At 33.5% G+C, this 16,587-nt stretch overlaps 1 protein-coding gene across 1 annotated transcript in view; it reads left to right on the top strand.

Moving 5' to 3' along the window:
• The window catches only part of LOC110100887, a 4,362-nt gene extending 2,395 nt beyond the window's left edge, over positions 1 to 1,967 (top strand). Inside the window, exons 2-3 of the mRNA XM_020828601.2 lie at positions 337 to 887; positions 1,062 to 1,967. Coding sequence (XP_020684260.2) covers positions 337 to 887; positions 1,062 to 1,967 — 1,457 coding nt within the window. The remainder of the gene's footprint in view (positions 1 to 336; positions 888 to 1,061) is intronic.
• The last annotated feature ends 14,620 nt before the right edge of the window (positions 1,968 to 16,587 follow it).

Raw genomic sequence — 16,587 nt, 5'->3', positions numbered from 1 at the left:
CCTTCTAACTCCACCCCGGGACCTGATGGGTTCCCTTTTGAGTTCTACAAAGCTTCTTGGGATATTATTGGGGGTCATGTCTGCAGAGCTGTAAAACATTTCTTCTCTAAGGGGTCTCTTCCCAAATGTGCCAAGGCCACTGCTATTGCTCTTATCCCCAAGGGTAAGCATGCCTCCTCTTTATCTGACTATAGGCCTATTTCTCTTTGCAATGTCTTTTATAACATTATTGCTAAAATCTTGGCCAATCGTATGAAAGAGATCTTGCCTCTCATTATCCACAATAGTCAAACTGGCTTCATTAAGAATAGAATCTCCACTGATAAATTGTTCTAGCCTCCGAGATTCTGAGTGAATTCAATGGGAATCCCAACAAGAAATACTTCTGTGCCAAGCTTGATTTACGGAAAGCTTTTAACACTGTTTCTAGAGACTTTATTTTAAACAGACTCACTTTGAAAGGTTTTCCGGATATCTTTGTCAGCTGGATTAAAGGTTGTATCAGTGACGTCCACTTTTCTGTGAATGTGAATGGTGCTTTAGAGGGTTTCTTTCCCTCATCCTCTGGGTTGAGACAAGGATGTCCCCTCTCTCCTTTGCTCTTCTCGGTTGTTATGGATTCCTTCTCCTGTGAGATTGATGATAGTAATTTTGAGGGCATCATTTCTGGTAATATCTCGGTTAAGCACCTATTATACGCTGATGATATTTTGGTCATTGGAAAAGCCTCTCTTGCCAATGCTAACAGCCTTAAATCTCTGTTATCTAAACTTGCTGAGCACACTGGCCTGTGTATCAATAATGCTAAATGTTCCATACTCTACTCCAAGAATACCCCTTTGGCCACTCAGATTACTTCCTTGCTGGGCTTCTTTAATGCTGAGGATGTTCTCACCTACCTTGGTCTCCCTATTTCTCCTAGGAAACTCAAAACTTCTCACTTCCATCCACTATCGAGTAGGATTTCTACTCTACTTGCTGGATGGAAAATTAAATTCTTGTCTTTTGCAGGTAGAATTCAATTCATTAAATTCACTATAGCAAACACCATTGCTTATTAGATTAGAGGCGCTGTTATACCGAAAGGTGTTTATAAGTATATTGATAAGCTTTGTTCCAAATTCTTGTTTTATGGTTCTGTGGATGGAAAAAAATTACACCTGGTTGCTTGGAAAAACACGTGTCTACCCAAATGCTTTGGTGGACTTGGGTTACCTGCATTTGAAGCCCTTCGGTTTGGTTTCAACTGCTCTTTTATTTGGCGCTTCTATACTTCCCCCTCTCTTCTGGCTGCTTGGTTTAAGGCTAAATTTATTAGCCCTTGGAAGACGGCCCCTTCCATGGCTTCCAAATTTTGGAAGTCCATCTGTCTTACTGCTGCTAAAATTCAAGGAAATATTCAGTTCCATATTGCTTCCCATGATTGCAAGTTTTCTTTCTTTTGGGACCCATGGTGTAATGCTTCTGCTGTTGCAACTTTTAGGCCCCCTTCTACTTCCCCTTATTTGGAAGTTATGGAATGTATTCACGATGGCTCTTGGCTCATCCCTAGTTACTTAGATCAATCCATTTACGGATTTATTCTGAACATCCCGATTTCTGATAATCCTCCTGCTCCTATTTCGTGGAGGGGAAATTTCAAACCTTGTTTTAAAGCTTTTGTTATGCATTTTTACGAGGATCGTCACAAGGTCTCCTGGTATACTTTTGTCTGGCACAGAAACTATGCTTTACGATTTTCTTCCTTTGTTTGGCTTGCCATGGTGGATGGTCTAAAGACTGCGGATGTTTTAGCTAAGAGGAACATTTTCATTCCTAGTTTGTGCCCTTTCTGCAGAGCAAGTGAAGAGAGCATTTCTCACCTCTTTTTTCAATGTGAATTTAGTTTTTTGGTGATCTCTTTCTTGCTCCCTTCTCTCCAGAATTTCCTGCTGAGGCCAACCATTATTCAAATTTTTAATGTTTGATTTTTTATGTTTTAGCTATTATTTGGAATGTGAGGGTATTGGGTGTGCTTCCTCTCACTTGCGGGTTAAGAATTTTTGTCGTATTCATGATATTTCTATTCTTGTTTTACTTGAACCTCTTATTAATGCTTCTAATTTAGTTTTTTTTTGAAGAAGCAATAAATGCATTGAAAACTAAAAATGAAAGAACCAAATACACAATGTTACCTAATGATTCCTCCTTTAACAACTCCACAAAGGAAGGAAGAACCTTATTCAATCCTATATCGTCCCAACAAAAAGAAGCAAAAATAGCATAGTTAGCACATAAATCCGCTAACTTGTTGCCACTCCTTTCTATACAATTAAAAATCACATAATTAAAAAAAGAAATGTTTTCAAGATGTTTTTCACCTCTTATATATGAATTTTGTATGAACTTATAACGTTGGCATTTTCACCATCAATAATGATGCATTTATGCTCCAACATCCAATCTTTAATCACCTCTTTAACTGACTTTATAGCTAGAAGCTCCAAATATGCTATATCCCAATGGGCACAAGCTTTCCCAAAAGCTAAACCATGGTGATCTCTGAATACACAGCCTACCCCAACTTTGTAGGACAGTAATAAGGATGCATTTACATTCACTTTAATCCAATCGGGTGGAGGAGGGTGCCAAGCTTTATGCAACAGAAAGAGATGATTGACATCAAACCATCCCAAAATGTTCCATTTAATAGCATTACACACAGATGCATATTTGACAGATTCAATTGCTATAAAGATTGCAATTCTCTCCTTTTTCCCGTGGACCAACTCATTCCTTCCTTTCCATCTAAAATAAACAAAGTTGTAGAATAAATTCAACAAAAAGGTTTCTGTTTCATCATCCAATTCCAATAATCTTCAATGCAGGTGACAAGTGGAATCATGAAACCCCATTGATTTAATAGATGAATAACATCCTTCAACTTCTTATAGCTAACAATCCAATGCTCTATATCTTCAACTTCGTTGCACCCTCTTGGGCACAATCTATTTGACTCCAACCCTCTAAAGCATTGTTTAATAGCCTCCACAAAAAGTTCTCCACACTAGCATTAAGCTTTGCTTTCTTCAAACATCTCCAACACTTGTAATCTTCAAATTCCGATTTTACAGCCGAAACAACCAATGATGAAATAGATTTTTCAGAAAGTCACTGAATGAGCTCCAGCATGTGTTCCTAATTATTTGAGTAAATTTAAATTTTACATATGATTTCCACCAGCTCACATAAAAAATTTTTATTCAATTCGGCAACATTACATCTCCCTTCCAAAATAAAATCACTTACCATTACTGTTTCCAGATTACAATCTTTATGCACCACAAATGTTGGCCACATGTTTAAACTCTTATCCATGATACAAATATCATTAAAGATATCAATTGGCTTCCCATTTTCTTTCTTCCATCTTACTATCTGTCTGATACACCTACCTCCATCCTTAATTAGCTTCCTGGTAAGTGAACGAGATCTCCTCCCAACAATGTGATCCTAAATTGGACCATATTTTGGATATAAGGATTTGTGCAGAATTGATTCTTTGTCTTGAACATATTTCCATGCAAGTTTTGCTCTTAAAGGGCCAACCGTTCTAGAACATGAATGCATCCCACGGCCACCATTCTCCACAGGTTTACACATAGTACTCCAACTTACATAATGAATGCCTAAACCTCCATCCATCTTGTTCCAAATAAAAATTCTACATAGCTTATCAATTTCATTTAAAATACTCATTGGAATCATATAATGTGTAGAATAGAATGATGGATATGAGAGCAATACCATTTTGGACAAGTGTGATCTTCCCTGCCAAAGTGATGAACTTGCCACCCCAAGTATTCAATATTTTTAACACTTTGTTAATGAAAAATTGAAAGTTCATCTTCCCTAATATTCTCAAAGTAACTTTATTTCCATGATAATTAAACTCTTTTACGGATTTGAATCCCATGATATGTGTTATAGCATTCTTCCTCCTCCTTCTCAATGATTTATCGAACAAAATTACTGATTTGCTTCCATTGACTTTTTTCCCAGTCTATCCACAAAAAACCTTCAAAATACCTTTAATCCTCTTAACATTCATCACCTTAGCATATGAGAATATTAAGATGTCATCCGCATAACTCAAATGAGAGATCTTTGGGCCACTTGTGTTAACCTTGATACCAATTGAATCATTTAAAAAAAAAGCTTTAGATAATAATAGAGAATAAAGAATAAAAAGATACGGAGATAAGGGGCATCCTTACTGAAATCCACATTTAGCCTTTATCCAATCAATTTGATTCCCATTAATCAATAATTAAAAGGAGGGATATTTAACACAATCCATGATTAATTTTGAGAAAAGTACTCCAAAGCTTTACTCAGAGCCATCCACCCCATGGAGTCATACACATGCTCCATGTCAATTTTGAATGAGACTAAACCATTAGAAGATTTGGAAAGCCTGAACTTATGAAAAATTTCTTGTGCTATGAGTATATGATCTAAAATAGATCTCCCTTTTTAGAAAGCAACTTGTTCATTAGAAATTAACTTTTGGTTGATGCAAGAAAGCCTATTCAACAAAACTTTGGCTTCTATTTTGTAAATAGTTTTGCACAAGCTTATCTGTCTAAAGTTTGATGGAGCCGAAGGGTTACTTACTTTAGGAATCAACACCATAAGTGTCTCTTTCCAATTCTCAAACATTTCAGTTGTGATAAAAAATTGATCAATGCATTCAAAACATCCTCTTTTATAATAGACCAATAATTTTTAAAAAAGGAGTATGATATGCCTTCATTCCCTAGTGCAATGAACCCCACTGATTATTTTATCAAACTCTTCACTTCTTCAAATGAAAAACCTTTATTCAATAAATTTTTATCCTCCTCATCCAGACATTTCCGCGATTTTGTCCAACCATCCAAAGAACAATTCCTTTCACCCCATTTTCCTTTGAAGAAACTTAGAAAAACCTCTTCAATCTAATGTTTGTCCTCAACATTACATACATATTCATTTTATATTATAAATAAAGTTGGAATTCCACCTAGCACTTGCAAAGGACTGAAAAAATCTTGAATTGCAGTCTCCCTCAATCGTCCATCTAACTTTTGCTCGTTGTTTTCACCAAGTGTTGAGGTGAAGTAAAGTTGAATTGAGCTCATTAATTTTAGTCTTCAAGCACCAAATGTCTTCACTTGAAAGAAAACCATCATTTTCTTCCTTGCTACTATCAATACGAGTCAATTTTGACTCCAATAATCCAACAAACAAAACATCATTGTCTTTCACCACCTCCTTGAGATATAGAGAAGCTTTCTTTTTCTTAGCTCCTCTACAATTCCAAAATACTAATTAAGTCATTTTTGGATAAGAGTGGAAGAGTTCCCCACTTTCTCCCTTGAATCGCCATCCACTCTTCTACTTCTAGAATCTATTTTAATTGGTTCCAATCCTTTTAATTGCTTAGAGCCTTTCTTTTTAAAAATAGTATTCCCCCCTTCATTATTGTTACATTTAGCGTTCAACATATTAAAAGGATTTGATACTACATCACAACCTTTAATATGCTTAGCAAACTTCCCAGGAGTTTTATCAACAAACTCACCTTCCTCGGTCATAGCATTTAAAAAATCATACTTATTGTCAATAACAAAAATTCCATTATGATTGAGAGCCATACCATTAGCAAATTTGTTAGACAAAAGAAGATCCACACAGTTTTGAGTTCCAACTCCATCCTTCACACCTCTTGAATCTTTGATTTGATCTTCCAAATTTTTGGAATTAAATTTTGAATAAAACTTCATCTCTTCATTAATGGACTATCCCAATACTTCCAGATTTCCCTTCTGAGCATTAAGGCTCCTCCCAGTAGCTTCAAGAAATTCATTACTAGCATCTAGCTTGTTACATTCCATAACCATAGAAATTTTATAAGAAATCTTATCAGCAACTACATTATCCTTTCGTGGTTCTGGAATCCTCTCAGCAGCTTTAATCAATAATTTTTCAAAATTCTTTACAGCATCTCTTTTAGTAGCATGATTTTCCTTGAGATTGAAATTTGGCTTTTTTTTTTAATTCTTCTTCCAATAATTCACATGGACCCAAGGTCTATAACCTTCTCTATCATCATCAACAGCCCCATCAACTTTTCTTTTATCAGCTTCAACTTCAACATTTTTTCCTTGATCTTTAATGATAATTTGATTTTGGCTAGATGCTAATCCATTTTCAGAACAATTCTCTTTTAAATGACCTATCTTCCCACAAGTGAAGCAAAAAGTAGGTAGTATTTCATATTCAATACATTGATAGAATTAACCCAAATTTCCTTCAACCCAAACTCCCAAAGGTAATTTTTCATCAAGTTTTACATGGACACAAACTCTTGCAAATTCTCTTCTATCTCATTGGAACATGTTTCCATTTATTAAATAAGGAGTATCTACCATGGAAGCAATTCTACACACTTTAATCTAATCCTAGCTTTGTAATTGAAGATAAGGTATATGAATCCATATCGGTGCAGTCAAACCATTGAAGGAAGTTGGAGAAAATGAAGGTGACCATATATCCATTCCCACTATATTTCCATTCACATACAATGAACCATAAGTAAAAACCTTGTCCATGATTTTTGGATTCTCAAATACACAAAAAACCCATCCCATTCCGAGTAAGGTCAAGTGAAATTTCCCAAACACGCCCCATTGCCTTCTCAACTCTATACTTATGATATGGACAGGAACATTGTCACCAAAGATTTTTATTACCAAGGATTTTTTATGTCTGTTTGAGTTCTCCAACTCATTTCCCATATGCAGTTTCGCTGTTGATCCATTTTCAATAAATCCTTCACCAAGATCAATATCAATTAATTTGATTTTGGTCTTTTTACTCCATGCATTCTTCATCACATTACTTGACTGTGGTTTAGGACCGTCCAAGATCTTTGAAGCCAAATTACAGTTACCCAGTTCACCTGATTCACAGTTGCAAACTTTTTTAACATCCAAACTTGCCTGATTAAAATAGGTTGTATCATGCATTAGAATTTCAATTGAAGCAACAACTCCTATGCTAGCTTCAATATTTTGCACCTCTGAAATAGGGCAATACTTAATTTTATCCTTCTCAGCATCTCCTTCGATAATAGCTTCATGTTCATGTACTTTAAACAAACCATTTACAATATAATCATCTTTCATAGCAATAAAAGATGAATTGCCCTAACCAATTTTAACAACCCCTTTTGAATTCCTGACCTCTTCCATCGAAGAAAGATTTTTAACATAACTTTTGAATTAAACATTCTTGCCATTCCCAACAACTTTAAATTGTCTTTTCTCATTCAATAATCCTCCTTTTATAATCAGTGGACGGTCCATTTTAAATTTTAATTTTTTATACTGATCAAAATACGAATCCCCAAAGGCTGGAGGAGACAAACCTTCTACCAGTCGAGACACATGCTGGGATGGAATGGTGGGTGGCTAAACATTGAAGGAGCCACCAGTTGGAGGTTGCCGATGACCCTTCGACATCATCGGAGTAAAGAAGAAAACATGCGAGGTGGAGAATTTCAAATTCTATCTTTTCCCAGGAAAAATGGAGCTTCTCTCTCTTCACTCAGCATAATTAAATTACCCTAATGGATAAAAAGAATTTTTTTTTGCTTCTAATTTAGTTAGTGTTGTTATATTTCTTGGTTTTAAACATGCTTTAGCTAATTGTGCTAATAAGATGTTCTTGGTAACTTTACTCAAGTGGTGCATTATCATATTGATGTTTTTAATGTTAAGTGTTGTGCTCCCTTCATTTATGCTTCTTCTTTTCGTGGCATTAGAAAAGTTCAGTGGGAGCAATTAACCAACTTTCATAGTACTAACCTGTGTCCATGGTTGGTGGGGGGTGACTTTATTACCATTTCTAATTCTTTTAATACTTCAGGTGGTTCTACTCCTAATTATTATTCTATGGATGATTTTAATAATATGATTATGGATTGCAATATTAATGACATAGGTTTTTATGGAAATCTGTTCACTTGGAATAGAGGTCACCTTTGGAAAAGGTTGGATCATATTTAATTTAATGATAATTGGATCAATTCTTTTAGTTCTATTTCTATTGAGCATCTTAGTCATACTCTTTCTGATCATTCTCATTTACTTATTTCTCTAAATACTCGTCAAGTGAATGTTATTCCCCAATTTCAATTTTAGAATATTTGGCTTCATAATGATTCCTTTTTGGGTGTTGTTCATCAGAATTGGAATGAAGTTTTGCATCCTGATAACTCTATTATGGGTATGAAAAGATTTTAGTTTAAGAAGAAAAGACTTAAGCAACTTTTAAATTGGTGGAACCATCATGTTTTCAAAAATATTTTTTTTAATATTTTAAATACTAAAGAGATGGTGAATAATCTTGAGCTTAACTGTCAAAGTTTTCCTTATGCTGCCAATTTTTCTTCTCTTAGAGAGGCAAAGGATAATCTTTTTAAACTTCAAGCTCAAGAAGAAACTTTTTGGAAATAAAAAGTTGCTGCTAAGCACCAGTTGGAAGGTGATAATAATATTAAGTACTTTCATGCATTGGATAAAAGGAAACGTGCCTCTAACTCTATCAATAAAATTACTCGTGATGATGGCTCTGTTACTGAGGATGCTGAGGAGAACTTCCATGTTGCCTGTTCATCACTTTCAGAATAGATTTAATAAGGTTTTTATTCCTAGTAATATTATTAACCCTAAAATTATTCCCTCGTTCATTTCTGTGGAGGATAATAATCTGCTTGCTGGTACTCCCACTCTTGAGAAATTAAAAGAAATTATTTTTAATATGAATGGAAACTCTGTGGCTGGTCTAGATGGTTTTACTACAAAAGTTTTTCAAAAAACTTAGGATATTATTAAGGATGACCTTTTTGCTACTGTTCTGAATTTTTTTGCTGGTAATACTATGCCTAAGTTTTTTTCTTCAACTTCTATTGTTCTTATCCCTAAGAAGGATAATGCTAGTAATTGTAATGATTTCAGACCTATTAGTCTCTGTACATTTTTCAATAAAATGCTTTCCAAAATTATTATGTCTTGTTTAACTAATGTTCTTACTAAGATTATTTCTGCCTTTCAAATGGGCTTTGTTAAAGGTCGTGCCATCTCTGATAATATTTTGTTGGCTCTGGAATTTTGCCATGCTTTGGACATCCAAGTAAGGGGTGGTAATTCTGTTCTTAAACTATACATTTCCAAAGCTTATGATAATATCAGTTGGCAATTCATTTATAACATCATGCATTTATTTAGTTTTAGTTTAACCTTTATAAATCTTATTAGAAATTGCATTGAGGGTTCTTTTTTCTCTTTTATTATAATTGTTAAGAGCTTTGGTTTATCTAAATCCTCTCATGGATTAAGGCAAGGTGACCCTATGCCCCCTACCCTGTTTATTATTGCCATTGATTACCTTTCTAAAAGCATCACTCAAATGTTTGAAATTCACCCCAATTTTTATTTTAGAACTTGGGGTGGATTTCATATATTGCACCTTTGTTTTGCTGATGATTTTATCATTTTTATGAATTCTTCTCGTAATAACATTAATAAACTTATGGACTTCTTTCATGATTTTAACTCTGTTAGTGGTTTGTCTCTTAACAATCACAAATGTTGTTTTCTTGTTTCCCATAATATGAATAGGGATCGTATCTCAGCCTTTAAAGAGATTACTAGGTTTTTGCATGGCCACTTACCTATTAAGTATCTTGGTATCCCAATAATGTTTAAAGGTACCAACAAATATTTTTTGTTTAATGATTTAATTACCTCTGTACAGAATAAGGTTCATTTCTAAGATTCTAACTTTTCTAGTTTTGGGGGTAGGCTTACTCTCATTAGAAGTGTGCTTTGTTCTCTTCCTATTTATTCTTTTCAAACCCTACTTCTAACTAAATTGGTGTGCAATAGAATTGATATTATCCTTAACAAGTTCTTTTGGAAAGGCTCTTGTAGTAACAACAAAATTTCTTGGCCTTCCTGAGATAAATATTGTGATGCTTTAAAAGAGGGAGGGCTTGGCTTCAAAAGCATGTGTGATCAGGCTCAGGCTTTTTCTTATAAGTTATGGTTTACCTCTCATACCAAATTTTCATTGTGGGCTAAATTTATGTACTCTAAATATTATGTGGGAAACCATCCTTATACTTTTTCTTTTAATATTGGAAATTCTAAAGTTTGGCAGAGGATGTTTATGGTCAAGTGGGAGGTGGAGGCTCATCTTTCTTGGGGCCTTGGGAGTGGCAATATTTTTTTTTGGCAGGAACAATGGCTTAGTTCTTGCTCTATTGACTCCCTTATTAATTCTACTTCTACTTCTACTATTGGGATTATGACAAGCTTGCTGATATTCTTTTGGATTATATTATCCAAAAAATTCTCACTCTTCCTATTAACTTTGACACTAATGATGTGTTTTTATGCATGTTGGCTAGTGATGATTTGTTTAGATTAAAAGACGCTTGGAATTATTTTAGATCTAAGAAAGTTGTTGCTTCCATTTTTTTCTATGGTTTGGCACAAAATCATTCCCTCTACTGTTTCTACTTTTATTTAGAGAATTTTATATAGATTTATTCCTATAGATGATAATTTGATTAAAAGAGGTTTCGTCCTCCCCTCTAAGTGCTAGTGTTGTTTTCATTTAGAAAGTATGCATCATGTGCTTGTGTCTGGGCCTATAGCTATTAAAACTTGGTATTATTTTGTGAATTCTAAAGGCTATATTAGAAGTGCTACCTCCTCCATTATATTTTGGTTTCTTTGATTGGAAAGAAACAACACCTTATTTAATGGTATTAATTTGGACTCATCGAGGGTCATTAAAAATGTGGAAGATAAATTACTCAACTTGGTTTTTGCCAATTTAATTTATATGAATGGTTTTAAAAATTGTTATCATGTTGCTTCAGATTTAGGGATTAGGCTGTAGTTCTCTTTGCTTACTACTCATCCTCATCTGAATTATTTGGTGAAACCAGAGGTGGGCTTTTTCAAGCTGAATGTTGGTGCTGAGTATGAGAATAACAATTTGGGGTGTGGTGGCATCATCAGAGATGGTTATGGTAATGTTATTCTCGGCTTTATGGGGCCTTTTAAGTGTAATCCCCATTTGGCTATTTTTACTTCCATTCTCTATGGGTAAAGAAGCTGTATGTCTCTTGATATTACTAGTATTACTATTGAGTTGGAGCCTTCCCTTAATATTTAATGTTTACTTGGTGGGATGGACTCGGCATGTGAACCTTAGGTGTTTTATATTATTAGAGATATTAAGCATTTGATGGTCTTCATTTATATTGATACTTCTCATGTGCATAAGAAAGCCAATACTTGTGTTATGTTGTTAGCTCATTTTGGTGCTGGGTCTAATTGCTTCAAAGACATTGTGGAAGTAAATGCTCCCGCACCTCTTAGAGGACTCCTAAGATTGGACAAAATTTCTTACCCCTATGTTAGATTTTAATTATTTTCCTTTTGGTTTTCTTGTATTGTTTGTGGTTTCTCGCTTGGTTGGGTGGTTTTATTTTCATAACTATATACTGGTTTGATTTTTAGAGGTAAGTGGCTTTGTATTTTTGGGTGATATGTTTCTTTTCTTGTTGTGCTGTGGTGTTTTTGGGTTGAGCAATGATTGCAACCTTCTTATAACGGTGAGCCTATTTGTTTCTCTCCTCCCCTTGGTTTTAGTTGGGCAGAATCCAATTGGTTTTGGGAGTCTAGGCTCCTCTGGTTTCTTGGTGTGGTTGTTTCCTGGGCTGAGGGTGGACTTGGTTATGCCGAATGACTATTGGATGGTTTCTTGGAGTTTTGCTGGTTTATTGTTGGTTTGTCATTCTCTTAATATTATGTTTTTTAGAAGCTTTGTTAGTTTGGGATATTGGTTGCGCTGGTTATTCTGGGTTGGCCCTACTTTCTGGTCCTTTGGTGTGGTTAGGGAGGCGCTTTTTGGTGCGAGTGGATGTTACTTTGGGTGGTGTTTTTTGGTTTCTCCTGCTGGGATGGTACTTGCTATTTGCTAGGGCTGGATGAAGCGGCATCAGGTTTTACTCTATGATGGTAACTTGTTTCATTCCTACCTGAGCTCTTCTTGCTCGAGAACTGCTGGCATTACTTATTTGTATTGGTTTTTGGTGACTAGTTATTGGCTTCACATTTGGTTTTATCGGTCATACCTGGATACTTGGTTTGGTTTATTTATTTTCTGGTGGTTTGTCTTCTATGTTTTGAGTTTTGGGTGTTGGATTTTTTGGTGCTGGGGTTATGCTGGTTGGACTTTAGGGGTGTTATGTTCTATTATCTATTTTCCTGGGGTGGTGGTTGTTGGTTTTATATGGACTGCTGGGGGATCCTATTTGTTGGGTTCCTTAGGCTGTAAGGTGCGGCTTTAGGTTTTATCTAGTGAGGTTAATGTGCCTTATTCCTGCTGGAGTTATTCTGGCATTATTCCCTCTAGCATTTGTAATGTTTTTGTGGTTTCTTGCTTCAGTCTATTTTTCTTAACTTCTCTTATCCCTAGTTTTAATTATTGTTATTGGTGGTGGTGTTTAATCTGTAATGTTAACTGGTTGTTCATGTTACCCTATTACCCGTGGCTACTTAGTTGGAAGTTTTTGATGTCTCTGGATTCTTCGAGGAAGTCCTGTTATTGTGAGAGAACTAAAATGTCTTATTTTTTGTAGTATCATGATTCTTTGGGGGTACTCTCTTGTCCATTTATGTTGGTTTTTTTTTGCTATTATTGCTGTGGTTTTTTCTCTATTTTGCAAGATCATTTTTGTGCAGATCATTGCTCTACTCATTTTTGGACCAGGGAGCTTGAGCTGAAAGTTTTTGTTTGTTGCTTCCCTATTTTTTGGGTGCTCCTTGTGCATCGTAGATTGTATCTAGGTGTTATTGTATTTTTGCGTAGCAGGGACCTTGAGCTGTTAAGATTTTTTATTTTTTTGATTGTAGCTCTTTTGAGTAGTAGATGAGCCCGAGGTCCCTTTAAGGACCTTGTATTTTTGAATTTATATCAATGCGTAGGCACCTCCGTGGGTTTCCCCTAAAAAAAAATAAAGATTGACCAAGCCACTTAACTTAGCCAACACTTTAGTTTGCTTTTTGGGGAAAACAACTCAAGCTTTAAGTTAAGTGCCTTTTTTAAAACTTTTAATGGATTATTTGCTTCCTATACTTATTTTGAAATGCAAATATTTGAATGATTTTGGTGGTTTTGTTCATATGATTATGTGATCGAATGATTATATGAGGATAATGTGTTATAGTTATGATCTATCATGAATATTTAAGTTCCTTGTAATTAAGAATGCTCTGAATGTGTTTATCACTAATTCAAGTTTCCATAAGTTGCAAAAATTAGGCTGGGCTATTGTAAAAAGGGAGAGAAAAAAAAAGTAAACTTTAAACTAAATAATTTTCTATAGGTTCATATGCTGCTCAGCTCACCCAAAATATTAAAAGCATGGCCAAGTTCCATGTTACTCAATCATCAAGAAAATACATATATATTATGTGTTGTAAAGATTTTCATATTATATAATACTTTTCACTAACCTCGTAGGGAGTATAAATTCATTTTTATTTTTAAAATGTAATTTTTAAGTCGATGTGAACGTCTTAAAACTTAAAATTTTCCCTATAAAGAGTAAGAACCCAGAAGAATGAACATTCTTCCTCTAGAGGTTCTCTTCTTTTAAATGCCTAATTGAAGGATGAATCAACTATGAATAAAAACTTAAGAGTCAAGGAAAATCTTTTATTTTTATTAGTTAACTCTAAGCATAGAATCTAGGGGTTAAATTTAAAGGCATTACTCAGTTACCTTTACTTATAAAGGTGTTTTAATTAAGTTATACATGCTACATCTAGACATTGGAGTATTCGTAAAACATCAAAGTAAGAAAAGTTTAATTACTATTTTAATTGAGAGAACTTTTAAGATATTCATCTCTCTTAAGATGTAATTAATCCTAAGGGCTTGCATGTATGGGGAAACTCTAACCTTAGACTAAATAAACTCTATCTTACTTTTATAAGGTAGGGGAAAGATATTTAAGAACATAAAAAATTTCTCTAAAACCCATTTTAGTATTCAAATGCCTTTGCAAAATATAATGTTCATCATTCGATATGATATGCTTCTATCTAATTTATTTGGTTAAAGAAATGGTGAATTTTCATTTTTAAATATCATTATAGAATATCATGTCTAACTTTTAAGATAGCTTACTATTCTCCTTATTATGTTTGATTATGAGAATGGAAAATTTTTAAACCTATTTTTCAACTTTAAATTCTTTGTAGAATACCATATGCAACTTTTAATATTTTATCTTATTCTCAATGTAAGTTTTTATGGCAAAAATAGGAGTGTTCAAATCTACATGGTTCTTTTAAAACATATTTTCAAGCCGACTACACTATTGAAGGCTCCTCTCTCCATCTTTAAAATTGGTTAACTATTTTCTACATTGGTAGTATGCTTGCATTCTATGTAGGTTCAAAATATATTTGGTTCATTGGGTTACCTTACTCATTTCTTTCATGGGTAAATGTGGAAAACATTTAAAAAAATAACATAAATGAGGTCTCAAAAACCCCCATTAGTGTTTGTGTGATAAGTCTATTTTAATACCCATTTTTGGAGTATTTTTAGGTTTCTCATATTTCGAGAACATCCTATTTGAGAAAAATCCAATATGCTTGGATATGAAACCTTAAGACCACCAAAAATTTTTCAAAGATCTACTAAAATCTAATTCCCATTTTAAATAAATTTTCCAAATTTCAGTGATCTCAAATATAACCATAGTTCAAGACTAATACTTGAAACTTCTATAAATAAAAAATAAATCTTTCTCCCATTCCTAATTAACCCATAGTCCTTACATGCTTCTTTGTAACTTATTGTGTTATTAGGTCTAGGTTCAAAATTCAAAAAATAAAATAAAATAAAAGATCAATCATTCTCTATACGCTAATTAACACCACACAATTACGTGTTCCTTTATAGCATGATGTGCTGGTCCAAAAATTTTCAGCCAAATTCCTTTATAGCATGACTATATTATAGTTACATATTCATGTAGCTTGATATGTTCATTAAGATAATGTTCCTTTCAAATGAGTCACAAAAATCTTTGGTTAATATAATGAATATATAATAGTTGCATATTCTTGTAGCATGATATATTCTTTGGGATAACCTTTCAAATATAAATTTCAAATTCAAATATCCAAATCCCAAATTCAAAATAAAAAATTAAACTCTTCAGTAATTTAACAAATACATTATAGATACATATCCATGTAGTTAGATATATTTATTAAAATAATATTCTATATTTAAAATCAAAAGAAAAACCAAATCAAAACCTATCAATTAAATTTTGCTCTTAATTGACCACTATGTGTTGTAGTTACATTCTTTCATAGCATAAAAAAAATATGGTTGTAAAATTCTTAAACCTTATAAATTTAAATTTATTAGAATCAAATAAAAGTCTCTAAAAAATAGTTATTCAGAAGATTGACTTCATGTTAGTATTGAGTTTATGAAAAAATATTTAGAAAGTTGATTTTCCCCTTCTTTTATTTCTTTAAATAAGCTATTGATCTATCTCAATTATTGGATGGCACTTTAATTAAGTATGGCTCTAGATTTATGAATTTAATTATGTTAGCTATTGGCCCTTAGTAAACCTCCATTCAATCTGATGAGATCTTTGACAAGAAGCCCATTCAAGATTTGTTTTTGGGATGTGGGGATGAAGTTAATCATCAAGACCCTAAGCCCTTAATTTTTATTTGTTTTGACCAGCTTATTTACCACTAGAATAAAAAATTGAAGTCTACAATTAGGATAATGAGTAGATGCCATTACATGTACCTAATTAGTGTCAAAATGGTTCATCTTGAAGTATGGTAATGACCGCGAAAGAAAAGAGAAATAAGAATTATTAATTGAGGTAGTGTATGGAAAAATAGAGAAAATTGTTTGATGAATTATTGATGACTACTTCAAAAGAGGAGGGTGAGTGGGATTTACCACCTACCTCTTCACTTCTAGGTGGTATCTTGTTTCCCTTTCTATCTAATGCCAATGGACAGGATGATGTGAGGGTTATAGAACATTCAAGTCCACCACACTTTGATCATAAAGTATTTAAATTAGCAGTGAATTCAAGAAGTCATTTAATAACATATTAAAGGGCATTTTTTAGAAATGTACTAACAATCATGGAAAACTAATAAAACATTCTTATAAAATATGAGAGAGATGATCAATAAGAAACTTGAACTTGAAAATTTTGAAGTACATGACAGTAAAACCCATGTAGAGGCTCAATTGAGTCCTAGACATGTAAGGAGATTTTCTAAATAAGATGTTATCTCATTAATTACTAATAAATACCACAAGTGACCAAATTATTTTCATAGAAAATTGATATTATAATATTCACGGATGGTCAACACAATAATAATAATAATAATAATAAATAATAATATTAAGCATTTG

Source organism: Dendrobium catenatum, unplaced genomic scaffold, assembly GCF_001605985.2.
Source record: "Dendrobium catenatum unplaced genomic scaffold, ASM160598v2 fragScaff_scaffold_373, whole genome shotgun sequence".
NCBI lineage: Eukaryota > Viridiplantae > Streptophyta > Magnoliopsida > Asparagales > Orchidaceae > Dendrobium > Dendrobium catenatum.
The sequence above is the reverse complement of the archived record's forward strand: the minus strand, read 5'-3'. Positions and strand labels throughout refer to the sequence as shown.